Genomic DNA, 23,077 nt, shown 5'->3' on the forward strand with positions numbered 1-23,077 from the left:
TTCGCTACGCAGAGCTTTGTATTTTGGTTATATATCTTGGTTGGTTTCCACATGCTGGAATTTTGTAATAGTGGCAAATACAAGCTTCCTTAGAGAAGAAAAACTTTGATTTTACATTCTTTGACACTTCTTTACTAGTAACGGGTGGCCATCTTGCCTCCCCTTGTATCAAAAAGAGAACAAAAAGAAAGAGAAAGAAAAGGCATTAGAAGTTCTTCCCTTGTAATGCTCCCTCTCAGGGATCTTTCACACGGAAGATAGAACACTCATCCCTCTCTCGGCTATAACCACAGCTTGGAAGTCTCAAAATTAACTTTGGATTAAAGAGGGATGATGCAGCATGGCTGGCTAAATTTTTTGATTATCGAACTTCAACAATTATATTAACTAAAAAATTTCTGTACTTTAAGAATGTTATAAATAAAATTAATCTTTTATTTTGTGTTTTGCATAACTTGTCAGGAAGAACAGTCATGGAATTAGCTGTAATTGGAGTCTTCTATAGGATCTTAATTAATTTAGCACTTGCATAAAGTCTATTCTGTGAGCATGCATGGTTTGGAAGACTACATGTCATGCTTGGGTCGCCTTTTTGCCTCTAACATCATCATGTTTAGAGAAGGGAGTGGTCCATTTGATGATGTAAGCAGATTTCATCGAATCAATAAAGCAGGAAATCCTATGGTCTTCTTCCATCTTTGTTTCATCTTATTTAATGTAGCCCGAAGAACATAGAAGACGTATGGAGGGTTGAAGGAGGAGGGGAAAAAAATAAAACAAGAGAAAATAGTAGAAGCATGTTATAGAATTCCCTCATGAGAAATCCTAATATCGTCGTATGTCAAGAGTGTCATGTTTGAGTAACTATTTCCTAATAGTTAAAAGGGAAGATTTTTTGGTCGCTCCTAGCGGCCGTGATGGCACGGAGAGAAACTTGGCCCTCAAAAGTGCAAATATTAATTTTTTTTTAATTTGAAGCTCTCTTTTTCTTTCAAATGGACTGATCCAAGTTGAGATATGCTCGGTTCAAAGAATTAAGGAATGTTGCCATTGAATGGTTGCTTGACTTTTGAGCAGTCATGCGCTAAACACTGAACTATAAATTTTAATCTACAGAAACTAATTTTCTAGATGGTAGATTTAGTCAACAAAAGTTAATTATAAAATAAAAATAAAATAAAAAATTAATTGGATTAGATCCACCGTAGACCATTAATAAATCAATCCTAGCATATCTTGCTATTAAATATAAAAAGAAGAAAGGGGAGAGAAAAGCAGTTAAATCCATCTAATTAAGCCCATGTTGCTATTATACATGAATATAAGAAAAAGAAGAAAAAAGTTATTACTATTAGTTTTTGATTGAATTGATCCGGTCCAACTATTTCACTTCCATTTTACAATTAATTTCTGTTGACTAATTAAATCTACAGTTTAGGAAATTAGTCTCTATTAAGTAAAATCTATAGCTTATTAAACCATTCGAAACAGAGGGCTGCTTGTTCATTCTCCCCTTCTTTATTAGCTGTGTAATTCACTTGGTGAGCCAAAAGTTTTTGTCAACAACATTTTTTTTCTATATTGAGAGAGAGAGAGAGAGAGAGAGAGAGAGAGAAAAGGCATTAGCAGTTCTTCTTGTGTAATGCTCTCTCTTGGAGATCTTTCACGCGGAAGATAGAACCCTCGTACGTCTCTTGGCTATAACCACAGCTTAGAAGTCTCAAAATTAACTTTGGATTAGCGAGAGATGATGCAGTATGGCTGGCTAAGTTTTTTGATTTGTAGAACTTCAATAATTATATTAACTCAAAATTTTCTATATTTTAAAAATATTATAAATAAAATTAATTTTTTATTTTGTGTTTTGCATGACTTGTCATGAAGAATAGTTGTGGAATTAGCTATAATTAGGGTCTTCTAAAGGATCTTAATTTAGCACTCGTATAAAATCTATTTTGTGAGCATGGGTCGGAAGACTACAAGTCATTCTTGGATCACCTTTTTGCCTCTAACATCATCATATTTAGAAAAGGGAGTCGTCCATTTGATTATGTAAGCAGATTTCATCGAATCAATAAAGTGGAAAATCCTACGGTCATCTTATTTGATGTAGCCCGACGAACATTGAAGGTGTATAGAGGGTTGAAGGGGGAAGAAAAAATATAGAACAAGAGAAAAATAGTAGAAGCCCTTTATAGGATTTTCATATGGGAAACCCTAATATCCTCGTAGCGGCCATGACGGCATGAGGAGAAACTTGGCCCCTTAAAGTGCAAACATTAATTTTTTTTTTTAATTTTTTATCAAAGCTTTTTTTTTCGTTTGAATAAACTAATCTAAGCCAATATACGAGGAATGTTGCCGTCAAACGGTTGCTCGACTTTTGAGACCCAATGCATTAAATGCTAAACCTTAGATTTTAATCAATAGAAACTAGTTTCCTAAACGATAGATTTCATCAAAAAAAACTAACTGTAAAATAAGCATAAAATAAAATAAAAAAAATATTAGTTGGATCAAATCCATCATGGACCATTAACTAATCTATCCTAACACATATTGCTATTAAATATGAAAAGAAGAAAAAGGAGAGAAAAGCGATCAAAATCATCTAAGCACATGTTACTATTACTTTCTGATTGAACCGATCCACGATCTGGTCCAACTATTTCACTTCCATTTTACAAATTTCTGTTGACTAAATCCACAGTTTAGGAACTTTAGTCTCCGTTGCCCTAATCTACAGCTTAGGCAACCGTTTAGAAACGGAGGGCTGCTTGTTCAATCCCCCATTCTTTATTAGCTGCGTAATTCGCTTCGCGAACCAAAAGTTCTTTTCAGCAACATTTCCATTCTATGCCCCCTCTTCATCTTGAGCTCTCTTCCCGAAATACCCCTTAATGGCTTCCTCCTCCTTGCTGTTCCCTCTTCTAATCCTTCCCGCTCTGCTCCTTATTCCCACCAAATCCATTTCCCAATATGTACCCATCTACACTAACTGCGCCAGCGACGCCAACTACATCGTCGCCAGCACCTTCGCCACCAACCTCGGCCTCCTCCTCTCCAATCTCACCGCCTCCGTCCCCCTCGCGGCCGCTCTATTCTCCACCGCCACCGTCGGCGCTCGCTCCTCCGCCCCCGCCTTCGGCCTCGCCCAGTGCCGCCCAGACGCCACCATCTCCGACTGCGCCGCCTGCCTCAACCGCTCCGCTGCCCCCGCCGCACCTCCGCCGCCGTCCGCTCCGACCTCTGCGTCCTCCGCTACTCCGACCGGCACTTCTTCTCCCAGCTCATCGAGGACCAAACCTCGATGCTCGCTGATCCGCAGAACGCGTCGGATCCGACGGTGTTCAATCGGCTGTTGGGGGCTCTGATGGACGAGATCTCGTCGCAGGCGGCGGCGAGTGAGTTGGGATTTGCGGTGGGACCAGAAATTTCTCGGATTCTGGGACCATATATGGGATGGGACAGTGTACACGTGACCTGTCGCAAAGTGGCTGTTCCCAGTGCCTCCATCATTCGGTTGCACTTTTGCCTACGTGCTGTTACGGGAGGGCTGGGGGGGAGATCCTGAAGGGGAGTTGTGCCCTCAGGTTTCAGACCTACTCCTTCTTCCCCTGGTCGGTGCTCCCTCCGGCGTTTACGCCGTCCGTTCCTCGTGGTAAGCCAAAGTTTTTTCCTGAACATGTAGCTGCGTGTCCCAATTACCAACAGTGCATGCTTCATCTACCTGTTCATTACTTAATATTAGTGATAAAAAATATTAAATCTAATAAGTGAAAGTGACTTCCATCCGTTACACCTGAAGATGAAAATACCTTCTTCATATATGGCTAAGGGTTTGGTTGACCATTCCCACCGGGTGGAGCTAAGCAAACTCCATTTTTGTCAAGCTTGGACTGAGATTTTCAGCCTGCTGAATCAGGGGAGGTCTCCATTTTTCAGTCTTGATAAAGATTGGACTAGGCTCGAGCCTGACAGACATGAGGTCTAGCTGGGCTGGGCTTTGTCCTATCTCTTTGTTGATATGGGACTTTGCTCGGCCGATACTTGACTCGGCCCTTCACATGTGCAAGTCTACCACCAGATCCAACGAGATTTGTGGAGATCTCGAGGGATTGGAGAGTGGAAAGGAAGAGCATGGAGGTTTGCAGCTTGATCCCGATAGGATTAAAGAAGGACGTCTCTCTCTCTCTCCTCATTCAACGAGGATTAGAGCCCACGATCCCCTCAACTACTCCTTCCCTTTCTCCAGCAGCCCAGCTCATCCTATTGGATCCATTAGAGAGTTTTTTAAATAGATCCTAAATCAACAAATTAACAGAGCCTTAGCTCACAGAACTGGGACTTCGTAAACAGGAGCCAAGATAAGTGCCATGCCGCTTGGAATTGAACACCAACCTCTCGTCCAAGAGGCAAAAGGTAACCATTCGAGCTAACACTTTGTGGTATCGGTAAACAACACCTTCGTTGACATGAACACTAATCTTTGCTCAAGACGAAGCTTTCAAGTGTGTGTCAACTAATTCAATTGATGAGGTCATTGAAGGTTGGCACCAAGGCATGGGATTGAGTCCTGCCTGAATACAGATGGAAACAAACCAAACATGAGCTAACCTACCCCTATCTTTGGCTTGGCTTATTTTATGATCAAGCTGAGCTCATGCTAGCTTATCTAATTCTCAATCTAGCTTGGCTACTCAGAAATAACTGTTATGTAGGGAACATTTAAGATTATTTAACATTTTCATTTAGATAGATTAACGTAAAAATCTTGATTGTATTTTAATCATATAGTTGGAATCTATTCTATTCTACATGGTTGACATTACTTTATAATAAATAACTATAAAATAATTATTTTTATGCATAAAATAACTTAAAAAATATGTATGTATGTAGAGTATATATGTGTGATTTAATATACATATCTCAAGCTAATTTGGATTAGACCTGAACTAGCTAAGCACATCTATAGCACTGTTCATTTCCTAATGAAGTGAATTGAATTGAATTTGAGTAAAATTTCAATGTAAATCTGAGCTAGCTCACGAACAGTTTGTTTGGTTGTCAATCCTACCTCAATGCTTTAATTTACATGGATGGTTGTGGTCCTCTAATCTGATGGAAAATATTATATTCCTAGTTTTGATATATGCATTTTTGTTAAGATAAATATTTTCTACTCCTTCCGCAGAATTTTTGTAGCTTCATCAACTTTTGTTATCCTCTTCCCAAACTGTCCACACACAACATGGAGCTCCTAATTCTAAGTTGGAACTTGAGTCTTTATCGTGGATACCTAGATTGTAATGTAAGAATTTTTCAATCAACGTGTTCTCTTTTGGGCTATGATGATGTTGGGTGGATGTCTGGCCAGGACACCACCTCCCAAGACCCTTTCAGTACCACGTGATGCAGCAGGAAGAAAGAAGAAACAAAACAAAAGGAAAAATAATCAAAATACGTGGATCAGCCACAAAAGGGCTCGCCTCCACGGGGCATGCAAACTTCACTATGAAAAGAAAATTTTACAAGAGGAGACCTCACCCTCAACCCTTGTACACCCAATTATCTCTCACATGAAGTTTCCCTCACAAAAGCTCTCTCTCTCTTGAAGACCCCCCTGAACCCCTGAAGAGCCTGGCGACCGCTGTCCAGAAGCCTCCTGCTCCTTCTCTCACAGCGCCCTCGCCCCTCTCTCTCTCCTTGGGGTCGTACGGCGGCGAGAAACCGAACCGCGCCTCTCTCCTGTTCGTCTCAAGCCTTTTAAAGGCTTAAACACAGTTTAATCATGATTAAACAGGGATTAGGACTCCTTAATCAAGCCAAATCACGTCCCAGACCGTCCGATCAAGACCGGGAGCGTCCTCGGCCCTTAGATCACGCTCCGGTCCACGAAATAGGGCCGTGGACCGCGAGAATCGCGTGGGAAACGCCCACGCGGTCCACAGACCGCGCCGTGGACCACCCGGTCCATGGTGGACCGGGGATGGGCCAGCAGGCCGCTGGGTCGCACGTCCCGCGCGGGCCTGGGCCTGGGTCGCGCGTCCCGCGCAGGCCTGGGCCTGGGACGCGCGTCCCGCGCAGGCCTGGGTCGCGCGTCCCGCGCGGGCCTGGGTCCCGCGTCCCACGCGGGCATGGGACGCGCGTCCCGCGCGCCACCGCCTGCGGCCGCGCCACCGCCGGCGGTCCTCCGCCGCCTCGATTCTCGTGCCGACTTCAAAAGCTCGTATCTCCTCCATCCGAGCTCCGATTCAAGTGATCTTGGTCTCGTTGGACTCCGTTTTTCACCGCGAACCTCGCTGTGGGCTCAATGTGGGCTGAATCTCGAGGCATCAAATCCTAACAATCTCCACCTCGACTCGATATTCGGCCTCCTCCAAACTCCGAGAGCTTCTGGATCTCCTCGCCCCCATGCCCTGGGGCAATCGCCTGCTGATCATGGATGGGCAAACATGGGAGTCGAGCCAGGCTGCTCGATCCCATCTCCGTCGTATGCTGTGCTCCTCCTGACCTGAGACCTGCTCGGGGCATCATCCTGCGGCAATAGGAATCTCACCTTGCGACGTCGCCTCTCGTCCTCCCGAGTCTCCTGTCTCGTGCCCGATCCGCCTCCTGGAGCTCCACCTCGCTCTGGGCTCCACCTGGCTCCCGATGCTCCACCTCGCACTGGGCTCCCTGCCAGGTAATAATGTCCTCTGCTCCCCTTCTTCCCCTCCAGCACAATCCTATCGCAGCGTAGCACCCTCAGGATTCCTCCACCAGCTACCGTCCTGTAGCCTCTCGAATCCAGTCTGCTAAGTGAGATAAGATTCCGCCTGAAATTGGGTATGTATCGGACCTCCCCCAATCTCCTCACTACACCGTCATGTGTCCTCCAGCTGACTGTCCCAATGCCTCTGATCGCACAGCTCGATCCATTCGGCAGATATACAGTGCTCTCACTGTTCTCCAGGGAGTCAAACTGCTCCTCTCTGCAACACACATGATAGGGGCATGCAGAATCTAATATCCACTGCTGGGAAGAAGTAGATACCTCGTCAGATATCTCCAGGACATCTCCATCTGAATCGCTGCCGACCGTCGTTACAGCAGCCACCATCCGATTTTTCAGTTGAGGGCAATCTTTGGCTAGATGCCCCAACTCTTCACACCGGTAACACCTGGTTTTGCTCAAGTCCCTCCTGGACTTAGACCGCCCTCGATGCGATCTCCTGTCGCTCCGTCTACCGCCTCCTGCTCCTCCAGAAGCCACCAAAGCTGAGCTACCGCCACTTGAGCTCGAAGCTGGGTTCTCCCTCCTGAGAACCTCGTTCTGGAGTATTGCCGCGGTGACCTCGTCCATCTTGATAGTGCTCTTCCCCACTAGAAGAGCAGTCACCAAGGACTCGTACGAAGAAGGAAGCGACGCCAGCAAAACCAGCGCCCTGGTCTTCTCCTCAACGTTCTCGCCAACGCTGAGAAGGTCGGTGAGGATCTTCTGGAAGTGGCTCAGATGCTCCTGCACGCTCTGTCCCTCAGTCATCCGCAGTTGGTAAAACTGCCTCCAGAGGAAAAGAGTGTTGGTGAGAGACTTCGCCATGTACAACTCCTCGAGCTTCGACCACAGCACCGTCGGAGAAGTCTCGCTCAGCACATGGATCACCACCTCATCCGCCAGGTACATGCGGATGGTACTCACCGCCTGCATCTGTAGCCGTTTCCAATCCCGCACCTCCATGGTGGTCGGCTTCTCATCGCACAAGAGAGCATCGATCAACCCCTGTTGGATGAGTACGTCCTTCACCCTTGCCTGCCACAAGGAAAAATTGCTCTTACCATCAAACTGGTTGATCTCCATCTTGATTGTTCCTGTTTTCTCCATCTTCAGTCTTGCTCACCACCACTGCAATCTGCGTCCTTGTACCGCCTTGCTCTGATACCACTTGTTGGGTGGATGTCTGGCCAGGACACCACCTCCCAAGACCCTTTCAGTACCACGCGATGCAGCAGGAAGAAAGAAGAAACAAAACAAAAGAAAAAACAATCAAAATACGTGGATCAGCCACAAAAGGGCTCGCCTCCACGGGGCATGCAAACTTCACTATGAAAAGAAAATTTTACAAGAGGAGACCTCACCCTCAACCCTTGTACACCCAATTATCTCTCACATGAAGTTTCCCTCACAAAAGCTCTCTCTCTCTTGAAGACCCCCCTCAACCCCTGAAGAGCCTGGCGACCGCTATCCAAGAGCCTCCTGCTCCTTCTCTCACAGCGCCCTCGCCCCTCTCTCTCTCCTTGGGGTCGTACGGCGGCGAGAAACCGAACCGCGCCTCTCTCCTGTTCGTCTCAGGCCTTTTAAAGGCTTAAACACAGTTTAATCATGATTAAACAGGGATTAGGACTCCTTAATCAAGCCAAATCACGTCCCAGACCGTCCGATCAAGACCGGGAGCGTCCTCGGCCCTTAGATCGCGCTCCGATCCACGAAATAGGACCGTGGACCGCGAGAATCGCGTGGGAAACGCCCACGCGGTCCACAGACCGCGCCGTGGACCACCCGGTCCATGGTGGACCGGGGATGGGCCAGCAGGCCGCTGGGTCGCGCGTCCCGCGCAGGCCTGGGCCTGGGACGCGCGTCCCGCGCAGGCCTGGGTCGCGCGTCCCGCGCGGGCCTGGGTCCCGCATCCCACGCGGGCCTGGGACGCGCGTCCCGCGCGCCGCCACCTGCGGCCGCGCCGCCGCCGGTCGCCGGCGGTCCTCCGCCGCCTCGATTCTCGTGCCGACTTCAAAAGCTTGTATCTCCTCCATCCGAGCTCCGATTCAAGTGATCTTGGTCTCGTTGGACTCCATTTTTCGCCGCGAACCTCGCTGTGGGCTCAATGTGGGCTGAATCTCGAGGCGTCAAATCCTAACAGATGACCTTCTATTTGACTTTGAAGTGCCATTAAAATTGAGCAACATTTGATCTGATTCAAACTAGTTGATTTGTCAAAGGATGTAGAGTCAACCAAATCAAATAGTTTTATATTTATTTATATTTTTAATATCATAGTGTGAGATTCTTTTTGTTATTTTATTTATATTTCTTATTTGAGAATGCCAACTATTATTTCATGTATATGTCAAAAACTTTAATCCTGCCAAGCGCTATAAACAAAATCTTTCTTTAGGGATGGCAACAAGTCGAATATACGCGGGTTAGCTGATACCCATATCCACCCTATAATTATAAACCCCATATCCATATTTGGGTCGGGTCGGATCGAGTCAAATAGAAATGCTGATCAGATTGGATTGGATAGATAAGAGGGGTTGGATCGATTTAGGTACATATAAATTTTTATAAAATAATTAAAATTTTGAAAAAGAGATATATATTAAGATTATATCGAGTTGGATTCGGTGCGGAGTATACCATTACCATACCTGACCTGAATCTATTTTGGATATTTTTTCTAAAATTTATATCCATCTCAGATTCTAATCGGATCAAATAAAATCCATCCTATTCAAATCGGATTAGATATTTTAATGAATCGATTAAAATTATCATCCCTAGAGCTATCTTGGTCCACATAAAAAGATATATTCCATTTGATTTTCTCTTTCTCTCTCTTATATCAAGATTAATGATTACACAATGGATTCAGCTATGCCGGTAATAGGACTAGGAGTGCTCAATCTTTCCTTGTTAAAAAATAAAATTACAGAAATCTCTCTAAGAATAAAAATAAATTATATTTATATCAAATAATTTGAAAATTTTAAATTTTCTTCTTGAGATTTATTTTTATCCAACATTTTAATCCATAATTTAATAGAATAAAAATAAAATTGTTGACATTAATTAGAACCCAAAAGTCAACTAGAAAAAATTCAAAAATAACAAAAATAATCTTAAATGATACAAGAGCCATCCAAATATATAACAAAATATGTGCATCCTCCTCCCTACTAAAAGATAATTTTGATTTCTTATATAAGATAAATAATTTCACTAACTAAATATTTTCATTAACATCATTAATTTAACTAGATATAAGTATAAATTTTACAAACTTGTAAAACATTAATATAATAAATATACATTTCAAACAAATTCATAACTTACACAAAAGAACCCTCTCTGACTTTATCCAAAAGCCCCTCCCTCACATACATATAATGAGAATAAATGTTGCGATGGGAGGGAGGAGGTGCACCCATCATTGCATCGCTGAGGAGTCTAAACAGAGAGAGAGAGAGAAAGCGGATTCTTACTTTTTGGTTGGGAGTTTATGAAAAAAAAAGAAAGAAAAAAAAATATTAGTAAAAAAAAAGTATATCTTTTTCCCCTTGATTGAAAGTTTAAAGAAAAAATAAAAAAATAATAATTTCTTTGCTTCTTGATAGGAAGCAAAGAAGAAAAAAAAATATTATAATCTTCTTTTACTATTATATCTTTGAAAGGAACCTAACAAATTCAAGAAAGGAAATAAAAAAAAATATTTTTTATTTTTTTTAATTTTTTTATTTTCATTGATTTTTTCATCCACAGGAGTTTCAATCAGATGTGAGGCTTAGATGGGGTGCTTGAAATAAGCCTTAGGATTGAAATATAATATTAAATTTATTTTTTATCATCAAAGAAATAAGATAGAAATTATAAAAGATTCACTAACTCTCAATTCTTTTCTCTCCAATTCTGCTCTATTTGGAGGAAAAGAAAATTATAGTTTGAGGGGATTTGTATTCTATCAATTTCTCTCCCTTTCTTTCTATTTTGTTTATAAAAAACTCCCAACCAAGGGAAAGTAATAATTTTTTCTCCCATTCTTTTTTTTTTTCTCTATTCTTCTCTCCCTACCAGGGTGTTAATGACAATAGCAAAAAACCTTTAATCAGTCCAAGCCAAATAGAATTAAATAAGAAAAAATATCAATAAAAAAAAATGGGCCAAGAATTCAAAATGAACGGGTGTATGGGAGAACAGACTTCTCAACTAGATGGCAATCTGAAAAATGGGTCTAAGATCAAACCGGATCTACATTGTGGTTGCTTATAGTTGATTTTCCTTCACAATTGTTAGACATTTTATTTTTCGATTCTGAAAATTGTATTCACACTAAAATGGTATTTAATGAACTTTGGTTTACCACAAAAAAAAAAAAAAAAAAAAAAGAGGGTCCAAATATCTCAACTCTATAGATGCACAAGAAAGAACTTTTAGACTAGATAGATTAATAAAGATAAAAATATTAGAAAATAAGCTAAGCCTTATTTTCTAATATTTTAGATCTCTTCCAAAGTGGAGAGGTGCCAACCGATCAAGCCAAAGTTGATTGGCACTTCTCATTCTTATTTATTTTTTTTTAATTTTCGCTTGATCATGAATTAACCCAAGTACTAATATATTGATGTACATATATACGAACATGCATGCACGTACATACATTTGCTCGATGGATGGCAGGTGACTTGTGCTTTTCGAACTCTCGTTTAAAAATTATGGTCTTGAATGACAAGTGGTGTAATCTCATTTTGGCGCAGGAAAAAGTAAAAACACCACAAAAACAGTTCTAATTATTGTCCTACCTGTGGTTGCCATGTTACTTCTCCTCTTCATCATGTCTATCTACTTTACAAGAAGGAAACCTGTTAGAAGGGTACTGGCCGGGTGAGTTTTCCTGCAGCATTATCATTCTTGGAATTCTTTCTCAAGACAAAGTGAGCATGCTTTTTGTGTACTTAAACTTTGGTCTGTGGGCAGATAATGGAGATGAAGAGGATTTCACAAGTGGGGAACCATTGCTATTTAATTTGGACACCATTAGAGCTGCCACAAAGAATTTCTCAGATGCAAATAAACTCGGAGAAGGTGGGTTTGGACCAGTCTATAAGGGAATCATCTCGACAAATGTGTGAAAGATTACTCCAAAAATATTGTCATTGAGTTTGAGTGATACATAATTGTTTTCATGCATGTTGTAAATGTCATACAGGAAATTTTGGGGGATGAACAGCAGATAGCTGTGAAAAGGCTTTCAAGAAGCTCCGGGCAAGGACTAGGAGAGCTAAGAAACCAGGTGGTTTTGTTTGCAAAGCTTCAACACAGAAACCTCGTAAGGCTGTTAGGTTGTTACTTGGAGGAGAAGGAGAAGCTACTAGTCTATGAATACTTTCCTAATACAGGTCTTGACAAATTTTTATTCGGTACGCACAATACATGCATCTCTATCTTAAGTATCACCATAATGTTGAAATAGTGTCGACAAATAGGAATATCATTAACTAAGTAGTTGAATAAAGCCTGTTACAGTGATTCATTAACCGAAATGAATGGTACATATTTCTTGCTACTTTTGTATACATGCTAATTGTGATGCTTGTTATCTGGGAATCTTTGTGGCAAAAACATAATCTTTATTTTATTTATAAAAAGATATTCTTTATTCTGTTAAATTTAGCTGTTTGGTTCTCTGGATTTTGTGATTCAGCTATATATATCCCTAGGCAAGCTTGACATGTAGCTAGATAAATTTCTTGCATTTTGGTCACATACTGATTCTGGTATTATCAAAATAGCTTGATTCTAAGCTATTTTATGTCCAATCTGTCATGCCCCAAACCCAATACCTGAGTTGGGCACATGACACGGCCACACAAACCCTAGAGCAGCACCCTAGGATCATGTAAGGCCTAAAATTTTAACACTTCAAAATTTTAAATAACTAATTAAATACCAAATCAATCAACCAATGTCACAACTTCAAATCAAATGCAACTTGTTCAATACAACTATTCAAATGTTCTTTGGCATCAGAGAATTTTAAACTAATTAAATTACTAAAGACTTCAGTCCTCATTTGCTCTCGCCCAAACCATCCAATCTAAGTTTCCTGTGAGTCTGAAAAAAAATAAGAAGAAAAATATGAGCTTCTCCAACTCAGTAAGAATCACTGCACATGTACATCAAGCCAGTAAATAGAATTAATATTTCTAAAACCAATGCAATTGAGAAATCTTCTAGGTATACAATAACTAGAATAATGTCACAAATATGCATATGTATCATCATACATCATCAGGTGGAATCTTCATTCATTGTTGAATTTCATATTGTATCTTCTCATATTTTTGATCTGTCAATGTTTCATCCCTTTTTGGCTTTGGACTAACCCAGACCATACCTCAATCTCTTTCCAATCCAATTATTCTTTCATAAAAGCCTTTCAAGGCTGTCCCAGGATGAGCTCCTGGCCGGCTGTCCCACGTACGAAAGCCCGTGAGAGGCTGTCCCAGGCATAAGCTCCTGGCGGGCTGTCCCAGGCATGAGCTCCTGGCCGGCTGATCTACCTGTAAACCAGTGGGGGCTGTCCCAGGCATAAGCTCCTGGCCGGCTGATTCATATGTCGAGGTTAGTCCAAAACATACCCTTTTCATTCAATTCTGAATTTTATCGAATTATTTCAAATTACAGAATGAATAAGTTGATAAATCATGTCCATAAGATTCATACCATCAATCATAAAAATTCTTTCATAATATACTCATATAAAAAAAAAATATTCATATAAGCCATATCTCAATGTCTCAAACATAGAAAATTCATCGATTATAATTTTAATATTGCAAATTCAACATATAAAACTAACAAATAAATATCATAAATTTAGCGATGATCATGTACAGGATTCTTACCTCGATAATTGAGAATTCAAATTCACAACCTTATAGTCCAAAAATCAAGTCCTACTCGTTGTCTCCCTGATCGTTAGACTGCTCTCCTATCAAATAAAATAAATTAATTTAATCAAATAAATTATATATATATATATATTGAGGTTATCTAACTCATACCCATGTCCCCCCTTTTATATATATATATATATATATTTATTTATTATTTTTTATTTTTATTCATTATTTTTATTTATTTATTTGGAGAAGAGAGAAGAGGCTTCTTCTCTTCTCTTCTCCACGTTTTAAAAAAAACAGGGACCCGAGCCCCCACCAAACTTCTCCCCACAACCCGACTAAAAAAACACTTCCGGCCACCTTCCCCGGCAGCGTCCGACGCCGGCGATGCTACCCTGTTGGTGGCAGTGCCACCTTCCTCGTTGCCGGCGGCGGAGAAGGAAGAAAAAATCACACAAACAGGGTATCCCTGTTTGAGCCCGAACCGGCTCCTCGCCGGCTTCCGAACACCGGTGACCGGAGAATAACATGGAGAAGAAAAAATACCTGGTTCCGCCGTCCAAAGAAAGCTCCGACGACTCCTCTTTCTTCCGATCAACCCCCCCACGATAACCTTTGAGAAAGTTTCTCAAAATCCTCGATTTTCCTCAAAATTTTTGGTTGTAATTTCCTAAGAGAGGACGGAGAATCTTTATACAGGAGGTTTCCTACTCTAGCCGGACTCTTTGAGTCCGATTTTGCCGGAATCATGAAGGAAGAAGACTCCGGCTAGGAGTCTTCCTTCTTCTCTATTTTTTTTTTTTTTGTGATGTTGGGCCGTCTGGGCTACAGGCCCAAGTAACCAGGCTGCTACAATCTCCCCCCCTTAAAAAAAATTTCATCCTCGAAATTTACATATCTGAGTTTTTAAAGAGTTGTGGATACTTGATCTTCATTTCTGTCTCGAGTTTCCATGTAGCCTCTCTCTCGCTATGATTGCTCCATTGGATCTTCACATAAGGAATAATTCGATGTCGTAACACCTGATCTTTCTTGTCAACAATCCGTACTGGATATTCTTCATAAGTCATATCCTTCTGAAGACGCAAAGGTTCATAACTCACCACATGACTTGGATCTGGAATATACTTCCTCAACATCGATACATGAAACACATCATGAACACCAGATAAAGCCGGCGGTAATGCTAATTGATATGCAACCTCTCCAATTCTGTCTAAAATTTCAAAGGGCCAATATACCTTGGACTCAACTTACCACGAACTCCAAATCTCATTACACCTTTAGTGGGAGAAATTCTCAGAAAAACATGATCGCCTACCTGAAATTCCAGCTCTCTTCTTCTATTATCAACATAACTTTTTTGCCTGCTCTGAGCCGTACGAAGTCGTTCCTGGATCATATGTACTTTTTCTACTGTCTGCTGCACTATTTCTGGTCCCAACAGTTTTCTTTCCCCCACCTCATCCCAACAAATGGGCGATCTACATTTTCTTCCATATAATGCCTCGAAAGGAGCCATCTGAATGCTTGCTTGGTAGCTATTATTATAAGCGAACTCAACCAATGATAAGTGATTATCCCATGCTCCGCCTAAGTCCATGACACAAGCCCTTAACATATCCTCTAGAATCTGTATGGTTCGTTCTGATTGTCCGTCAGTTTGAGGATGAAAAGCTGTACTGAAATTTAACTTGGTTCCAAGAGCTTTATGAAGACTCTTCCAAAACTGCGAAACAAATCTACTATCTCGATCTGACACAATAGTAACTGGTACTCCATGCAGTCGTACAATCTGCTCTATATATAAGCCTGCCAATCTTTCTAAGGAGAGACCAATCCGAAAGGGTAAGAAATGTGCTGATTTCGTCAATCGATCAACAATTACCCATACAGCATTATTATTTCGAAATATTTTAGGTAATCCAGTCACAAAATCCATAGTAATATGCTCCCATTTCCACTGAGGAATAAGAAGAGACTGCAGTGGTCCTGCTGGTCTTTGATGTTCAGTTTTTACTTGTTGACATACCAAACATTGGGCTACAAATTGTGCAATATCCCTTTTCATACCAGACCACCAAAAATTTCTTTTCAAATCTTGATACATTTTTGTGCTTCCAGGATGCATAGTGTAAGCCGAACAGTGAGCTTCCTCTAGGATCTCGTCTCTTAATCCTGAAATCTTGAGAACACATAATCTGTTATCAAATCTCAATGACCCATCCTTATGTATCCAAAATTTTGTCTGTATATCGGATTCCACTGCATTTATGACCTTTTGTAACTCTAAATCCTCCTTTTGAGCTGCTTTAATCTTTTCAATCAAAGTAGGCTGTAGTACAAGATTTGCAAGCTGAACTTGAGAATCATGTGGTCGTATTTCAATTCCTAATTTCTCCAAATCCAGCAATATAGATTTTTGTGAGGTAATTAGAGCAGCCAATTCACCAGAAAATTTTCTACTTAGAGCATCGGCTACAACATTTGCTTTCCCGGGATGATAATTTATTGTCACGTCATAGTCCTTCAGTAGTTCCAGCCACCTTCTTTGTCTCATATTTAACTCCTTCTGAGTAAAGATATATTTTAAACTTTTATGATCTGTGAAAATCTCGCAATGCTCCCCATATAAGTAATGCCTCCATATTTTTAAAGCAAAAACTACAGCTGCTAATTCTAAGTCATGAGTAGGATAATTTCGCTCATATAACTTCAGTTGTCGAGAGGCATAAGCTATCACCTTTCCTTTTTGCATCAAAACACAACCGAGACCTTTACGAAAAGCATCGCTATAGATAGTGAAACCCTCTGTCCCAGATGGAATGGTTAAGATTGGAGCAGTCACCAATCGTCTTTTTAACTCTTGGAAGCTTTGCTCACATTCGTCTGTCCATTCAAATTTTACTTGTTTCTGTGTTAGACGAGATAGAGGCATAGCAATACTAGAGAAACCTTCCACAAACCTTCGATAATAGCCAGCTAATCCCAAAAAGCTGCGTATCTCTGATACATTAGTGGGTCGGCTCCAGTCAACTACTGCCTCCACTTTTCTTGGGTCAACTGAGACACCCTCCTTGGAGATGACATGCCCGAGAAAAGTAACACTGCTCATCCAAAATTCACATTTTTGTAGCTTTGCATACAGTTTCTTTTCCCTCAGAGTTTGTAATACAGTCCTCAAATGTTCTTCATGCTCGAATGAGCTTTTTGAGTAAATCAAAATGTCATCAATAAATACAACTACAAATCGATCCAAGTATGATGCAAATACTCGATTCATAAGATCCATAAAGGCTGCCGGTGCATTGGTCAGACCAAAAGGCATGATCAAAAATTCATAATGCCCATATCTAGTCTGAAAGGCTGTTTTTGGTATGTCTCCAGTCTGTATCTTCAACTGATGGTAGCCAGAACGAAGATCAATTTTTGAAAAAACCTGAGCCCCTTGCAACTGATCAAACAGATCATCGATTCGTGGTAAAAGATATTTGTTTCGCACTGTTACCTTGTTTAATTCTCGGTAGTCTATGCAAAGCCGAAGGCTACCATCTTTCTTCTTTACAAAAAGTACTGGAGCTCCCCAAGGTGACACACTAGGTCTAATGAATTCTTTGTCCAACAACTCTTGCAATTGTTTTTGTAATTCCTTCAATTCTGCTGGAGCCATTCGATAAGGGGCTTTAGAAACTGAACTCGTACCAGGAATCAAATCGATAGAAAATTCAATCTCTCGATCAGGAGGTAGTCCAGGCAGGTCATCTGGAAAAACATCAGAAAATTCTTTCACAATAGGGATATCCTCTAACTTGAGTTTCTCATTCTGAGTTTCTAATACAGTGGCTAGAAATCCTTCACATCTTTTTCTAAGAAATTTCTGAGCATGAATAGCTGATATGAACTTCTGGTGAAAGAAAGATTTAGTACTCTTAAAACTAAACTCTGACTGATCTGGAATTTGAAATATTATTGTCTTTTGGAAGTAGTCAACTGTAACATGATATGCTGCTAACCAATCCATCCCCAAGATTAGATCAAAGTCCTTCATTTCTAAAACTAATAAGTCTGCTTTCATCTCCCTATCCTCAATACTCAGTACACAATCTTTGCAAATTGAATTAACCAAGATCACCTCTCCACTTGGTGTGCAGACACAGAGATTATTTTCTAAAGGTGTAGGAGACATCTCTTTAGTCTTCTTAATAAAACTAGTTGCTATAAAAGAGTGGGTAGCTCCAGGATCAAATAGAGCATAGACATTGTTGGATGCAATTTTAATCATACCTGTCAGATATTCATTTATCATTCAGTGCTATATGTCCTTATATATCTAAGCATATAATAATTCATGACATATATATAAAAGAATTTTTTAAGAGATCGATTCAGTACCTGTCACCACTGAGTTAGAAGCATTAGCATCCTGTTGTGTAAGTGCATAGACTCGTCCTTGGGTCTTTGATTTTTGTTGTCCCGCATCTTGTCTTTGTACATCTTGGGGTGCTCGATTTGCGGGGGTATTCTGATAATTTTGAGGCATCTGCTGTCTCTGAGATTCTCCTCCATTGCGGCATACAACTGCTTTGTGGCCATCTCGTCCACATTTGTAACATTGTCCCCCAGGCCATGTGCAATCTCGTTTAAGATGGGGTCCTCCACATCTATAACATATAATGCTCCCCTGATATTGAGTTTTACTTTCAACTGCAGACTGGCTTGGTTTTGGGGTTTTTGGCTTGAAGGCTCTGCTACTTTGACCTTGAAAATCAGTTGCTCGATCCCTTTTCTTCATACTTTTCTCTCTTGCTGCTTGAGCATCATTGAGTCCTTTTTCTATTATTAAGCATTTGTTTACGACTTCTTTATAAGTGGGCAGCTCAAAAACAGTCACCAACTGTTGGATTCTATCCCTTAATCCATTCTCAAATTTTCTGGCTCGAACATTTTCCTCAGCTATCAATGCAGGGGCGTATCTCGATAATTCTTCAAATTTGGCTGCATATTGAGCAACTGTCATGTGGCCCTGCACCAGACGATCGAACTCTCGAAATTTTTGGAGTCGGATACTCTGGGGAAAATACTTCTCATAGAAAACCTTTCTAAATTCTTCCCATGTACAAGGTACATCATTTGGTCCTAGCTTTTCAATTTTCATCTCCCACCAATCGGCTGCCTCACCTTGTAACATAAACGTGGCAAAAGTGACCTTGTCTTCAGCAGGACATCTCAAAGCATGGAAAACTTTCTCTATTGCTTTTAGCCAGCTTTCAGCTTCCATAGGATCTGAGGTCCCTGAGAATGCCGGTGGTGCATATTTTTTGAAGTCTAATAAATTGATTCGACGTTCATACTGATTTTCAGCTCTTTGTTGCTGCTGGGACTGTCGCTCCTGAACTATTTGTTGTATGAACTGTTGTTGTTGTCCCTGTTGCACCTCCAATATCCTCCTCATATCTTCCCTTGCAGCCACTTGTTGTTGAACCAGTACTTGCATTAACTGAGCTGCAGTAATTTGTTCCCCAGGTTGAATTTCAGGTTCTCCTGGAGTTTCTTCCCCGGGAGTGACCTCTGCCGGCTCAGTAGGATGTTCTTGTTGTGGTGCTTCATCATCCGATGAGGGTGGAGCATTTTCTTGTGGTGTAGCTGGCTCCCAAGCATTAGAGCCATCCGCAAAATGAGTAGGTCTCCGATTTCGCCCACGCTCAGTCCCTCTTGCCATGACAACCTACACAGTTTCACTTGAGTCAAAAATTTAAGAATAGTATTTCATATTAGTCAATTTCCATCTAAAGGTCTACCCATAAACTCTCTCTCTAAAATAAACCTTAGGATTCCTAAACCTAGGCTCTGATACCACTCTGTCACGCCCCAAACCCAATACCTGAGTTGGGCACTTGACACGGCCACACAAACCCTAGAGCAGCACCCTAGGATCATGTAAGGCCTAAAATTTTAACACTTCAAAATTTTAAATAACTAATTAAATACCAAATCAATCAACCAATGTCACAACTTCAAATCAAATGCAACTTGTTCAATACAACTATTCAAATGTTCTTTGGCATCAGAGAATTTTAAACTAACTAAATTACTAAAGACTTCAGTCCTCATTTGCTCTCGCCCAAACCATCCAATCTAAGTTTCCTGTGAGTCTGAAAAAAAATAAGAAGAAAAATATGAGCTTCTCCAACTCAGTAAGAATCACTGCACATGTACATCAAGCCAGTAAATAGAATTAATATTTCTAAAACCAATGCAATTGAGAAATCTTCTAGGTATACAATAACTAGAATAATGTCACAAATATGCATATGTATCATCATACATCATCAGGTGGAATCTTCATTCATTGTTGAATTTCATATTGTATCTTCTCATATTTTTGATCTGTCAATGTTTCATCCCTTTTTGGCTTTGGACTAACCCAGACCATACCTCAATCTCTTTCCAATCCAATTATTCTTTCATAAAAGCCTTTCAAGGCTGTCCCAGGATGAGCTCCTGGCCGGCTGTCCCACGTACGAAAGTCCGTGAGAGGCTGTCCCAGGCATAAGCTCCTGGCGGGCTGTCCCAGGCATGAGCTCCTGGCCGGCTGATCCACCTGTAAGCCAGTGGGGGCTGTCCCAGGCATAAGCTCCTGGCCGGCTGATTCATATGTCGAGGTTAGTCCAAAACATACCCTTTTCATTCAATTCTGAATTTTATCGAATTATTTCAAATTACAGAATGAATAAGTTGATAAATCATGTCCATAAGATTCATACCATCAATCATAAAAATTCTTTCATAATATACTCATATAAAAAAAAAATATTCATATAAGCCATATCTCAATGTCTCAAACATAGAAAATTCATCGATTATAATTTCAATATTGCAAATTCAACATATAAAACTAACAAATAAATATCATAAATTTAGCGATGATCATGTACATGATTCTTATCTCGATAATTGAGAATTCAAATTCACAACCTTATAGTCCGAAAATCAAGTCCTACTCGTTGTCTTCCTGATCGTTAGACTGCTCTCCTATCAAATAAAATAAATTAATTTAATCAAATAAATTATATATATATATATTGAGGTTATCTAACTCATACCCATGTCCTCCCTTTTATATATATATATATATATATTTATTATTTTTTATTTTTATTCATTATTTTTATTTATTTATTTGGAGAAGAGAGAAGAGGCTTCTTCTCTTCTCTTCTCCACGTTTTAAAAAAAACAGGGACCCGAGCCCCCACCAAACTTCTCCCCACAACCCGACTAAAAAAACACTTCCGGCCACCTTCCCCGGCAGCGTCCGACGCCGGCGATGCTACCCTGTTGGTGGCAGTGCCATCTTCCTCGTTGCCGGCGGCGGAGAAGGAAGAAAAAATCACACAAACAGGGTATCCCTGTTTGAGCCCGAACCGGCTCCTCGCCGGCTTCCGAACACCGATGACCGGAGAATAACAAGGAGAAGAGGAAATACCTGGTTCCGCCGTCCAAAGAAAGCTCCGACGACTCCTCTTTCTTCCGATCAACCCCCCCACGGTAACCTTTGAGAAAGTTTCTCAAAACCCTCGATTTTCCTCAAAATTTTTGGTTGTAATTTCCTAAGAGAGGACGGGGAATCTTTATACAGGAGGTTTCCTACTCTAGCCGGACTCTTTGAGTCCGATTTTGCCGGAATCGTGAAGGAAGAAGACTCCGGCTAGGAGTCTTCCTCCTTCTCTGTTTTTTTTTTTTTTTTTTTGTGATGTTGGGCCGTCTGGGCTACAGGCCCAAGTAACCGGGCTGCTACACAATCAATGTGCGTTGATCTGTGAATGCTAGTAGTTTTAACTATTTTCTGAGCTATTCTTATTCTTTTAGGAGAATTTTGAGCTATTCTTGCATAATTAAATATTTACCCTCTTAGTGTTTCTAACATCTTGTTTATCACAGCTTCATTGTTATTGTTAGTTCAAGCTCTAAGACATCAATATAATTTACCAAAATTTATTTGGATGAAGTAGATCCTATCAGACGAAAACAACTGGACTGGGGAACGAGGTACAAGATCATTGAAGGGATTGGCCGGGGGCTTCTTTATCTCCATGAGGATTCTCCACTGAGTATCATTCATCAAAATCTGAAAGCAAGTAATATCCTGTTAGATAGGGACATGAAACCTAAGATATCAGACTTTGGACTTGCAGAGCTTTTCAGCATGAGTGAGTCCCAAGGAAACACCAGCCGAATTGCGGGGACCCAGTAAGCACAACCGCATCAATGCCTCTTCTTAATTAGTGAAGAAAAAAAAAAAAAAAAAGAACTAACCAATTACAATTCCGATCTTTGACCTGAATCATCAGTATCTGCTCACACAGAATCTAATGTTGTCAAATTCTTTATCGCAATGGATATATGACTCCTGAATATGATAAGCATGGGCACTTCTCCACTAAATCAGACGTTTTCAGCTATGGGGTGCTAGTTTTGGAGATCTTGACTGGTCGGAGGGCTAATGGTTTCCAACGATCTGCGCAAGCTGCAGACCTTCTAAGCTATGTAAGCATTCATCTGGTCATTAGTTGATCTACGATCACCAATATCAATTGCATTTAGTGAAATCTCTGCAGTAATTAATAGTTCCTCGAAACATATTTGTTAAATAGGCTTGGCAACACTGGAATGAAGGAATGGTGTTACAGATGATCGATCGAAGTCTGGGTGATCGGTGTACATTGCAAGAAGTATTGAGAAGCATTCACATCGGGCTACTATGCATCCAGGAAGATCCAGAAGAAAGACCTGACATGACATCAATTGTACTCATGCTTACTAGTTACTCAGTCGGTCTCCCATCCCCTTCAATGCCTGCCTTCTTTGTAAGAGGTGGAACAACCAGTGACTCAGAGGTGAATAATAAGAGTAAGGGAACTGGTTTCTCAGGGAGCGAGGACTCTATTGGAAGAACAGCGAGATTGATACCACATTCCATTAATGGTGTCTCTATCACTGAAATGGAACCACGATAGTGGTGAGACATTGATGGATGTAAGAGAAGACAATTTTTGTCACCAATAAGCAAAAGAATGTATCAGCATATTACATTTTGTTTAACCGATTGTATCATTTTGTAATTCCAGGATCACCCTGACCTACCAAGAAATAAAGGGAAAAAATGAAAAAGAAAAAGAGAAAAATATAAGCCCAGGTATATTATTTGTTACCCTATCTATTCTAACCTCGGATGCTCACAAGGATTTTGCATGGGGCTAGTGTCTTGGATTATATTAAAAAAAAAAAAAAGGTCTTGGCCCTGATCACAGGAATGAAGGGATCCTTGGCCTCCAATATGCAGATGACACCATTCTTTTTTGTGAAGTAGATACCCCTAGGATCACTCACCTGAAGCTTATACTGATGAGCTTCCAAT

General features: G+C 40.8%; 1 protein-coding gene and 1 pseudogene across 1 annotated transcript; both read left to right on the forward strand.

Moving 5' to 3' along the window:
- The first annotated feature begins 2,774 nt into the window (after positions 1 to 2,774).
- On the forward strand, positions 2,775 to 3,780 carry LOC140850799 (antimicrobial ginkbilobin-2-like protein; annotated as a pseudogene).
- Positions 3,781 to 3,983: 203 nt separating this feature from the next.
- LOC105052890 (cysteine-rich receptor-like protein kinase 44) lies at positions 3,984 to 22,805 on the forward strand. Its single transcript, XM_073251215.1, has 7 exons — positions 3,984 to 4,146; positions 11,515 to 11,630; positions 11,725 to 11,883; positions 11,967 to 12,177; positions 21,672 to 21,908; positions 22,055 to 22,206; positions 22,314 to 22,805. The coding sequence occupies exons 1-7, from the start codon at positions 3,984 to 3,986 to the stop codon at positions 22,674 to 22,676; spliced, it is 1,401 nt and encodes a 466-aa protein (XP_073107316.1). The 3' UTR covers positions 22,677 to 22,805.
- Positions 22,806 to 23,077: the final 272 nt, after the last annotated feature.

Source organism: Elaeis guineensis, chromosome 2 (genome assembly GCF_000442705.2).
Source record: "Elaeis guineensis isolate ETL-2024a chromosome 2, EG11, whole genome shotgun sequence".
Lineage (NCBI taxonomy): Eukaryota > Viridiplantae > Streptophyta > Magnoliopsida > Arecales > Arecaceae > Elaeis > Elaeis guineensis.

Coding starts and splice junctions, on each gene's coding strand:
- LOC105052890 (XM_073251215.1), top strand. CDS start 3,984: ATGAGGTCTAGCTGGGCTGGGCTTTGTCCTATCTCTTTGTTGATATGG. Junction 4,147..11,514: donor TGGAAAGGAAGAGCATGGAG/GTTTGCAGCTTG, acceptor ATTTTGGCGCAG/GAAAAAGTAAAAACACCACA. Junction 11,884..11,966: donor AGGGAATCATCTCGACAAAT/GTGTGAAAGATT, acceptor AATGTCATACAG/GAAATTTTGGGGGATGAACA.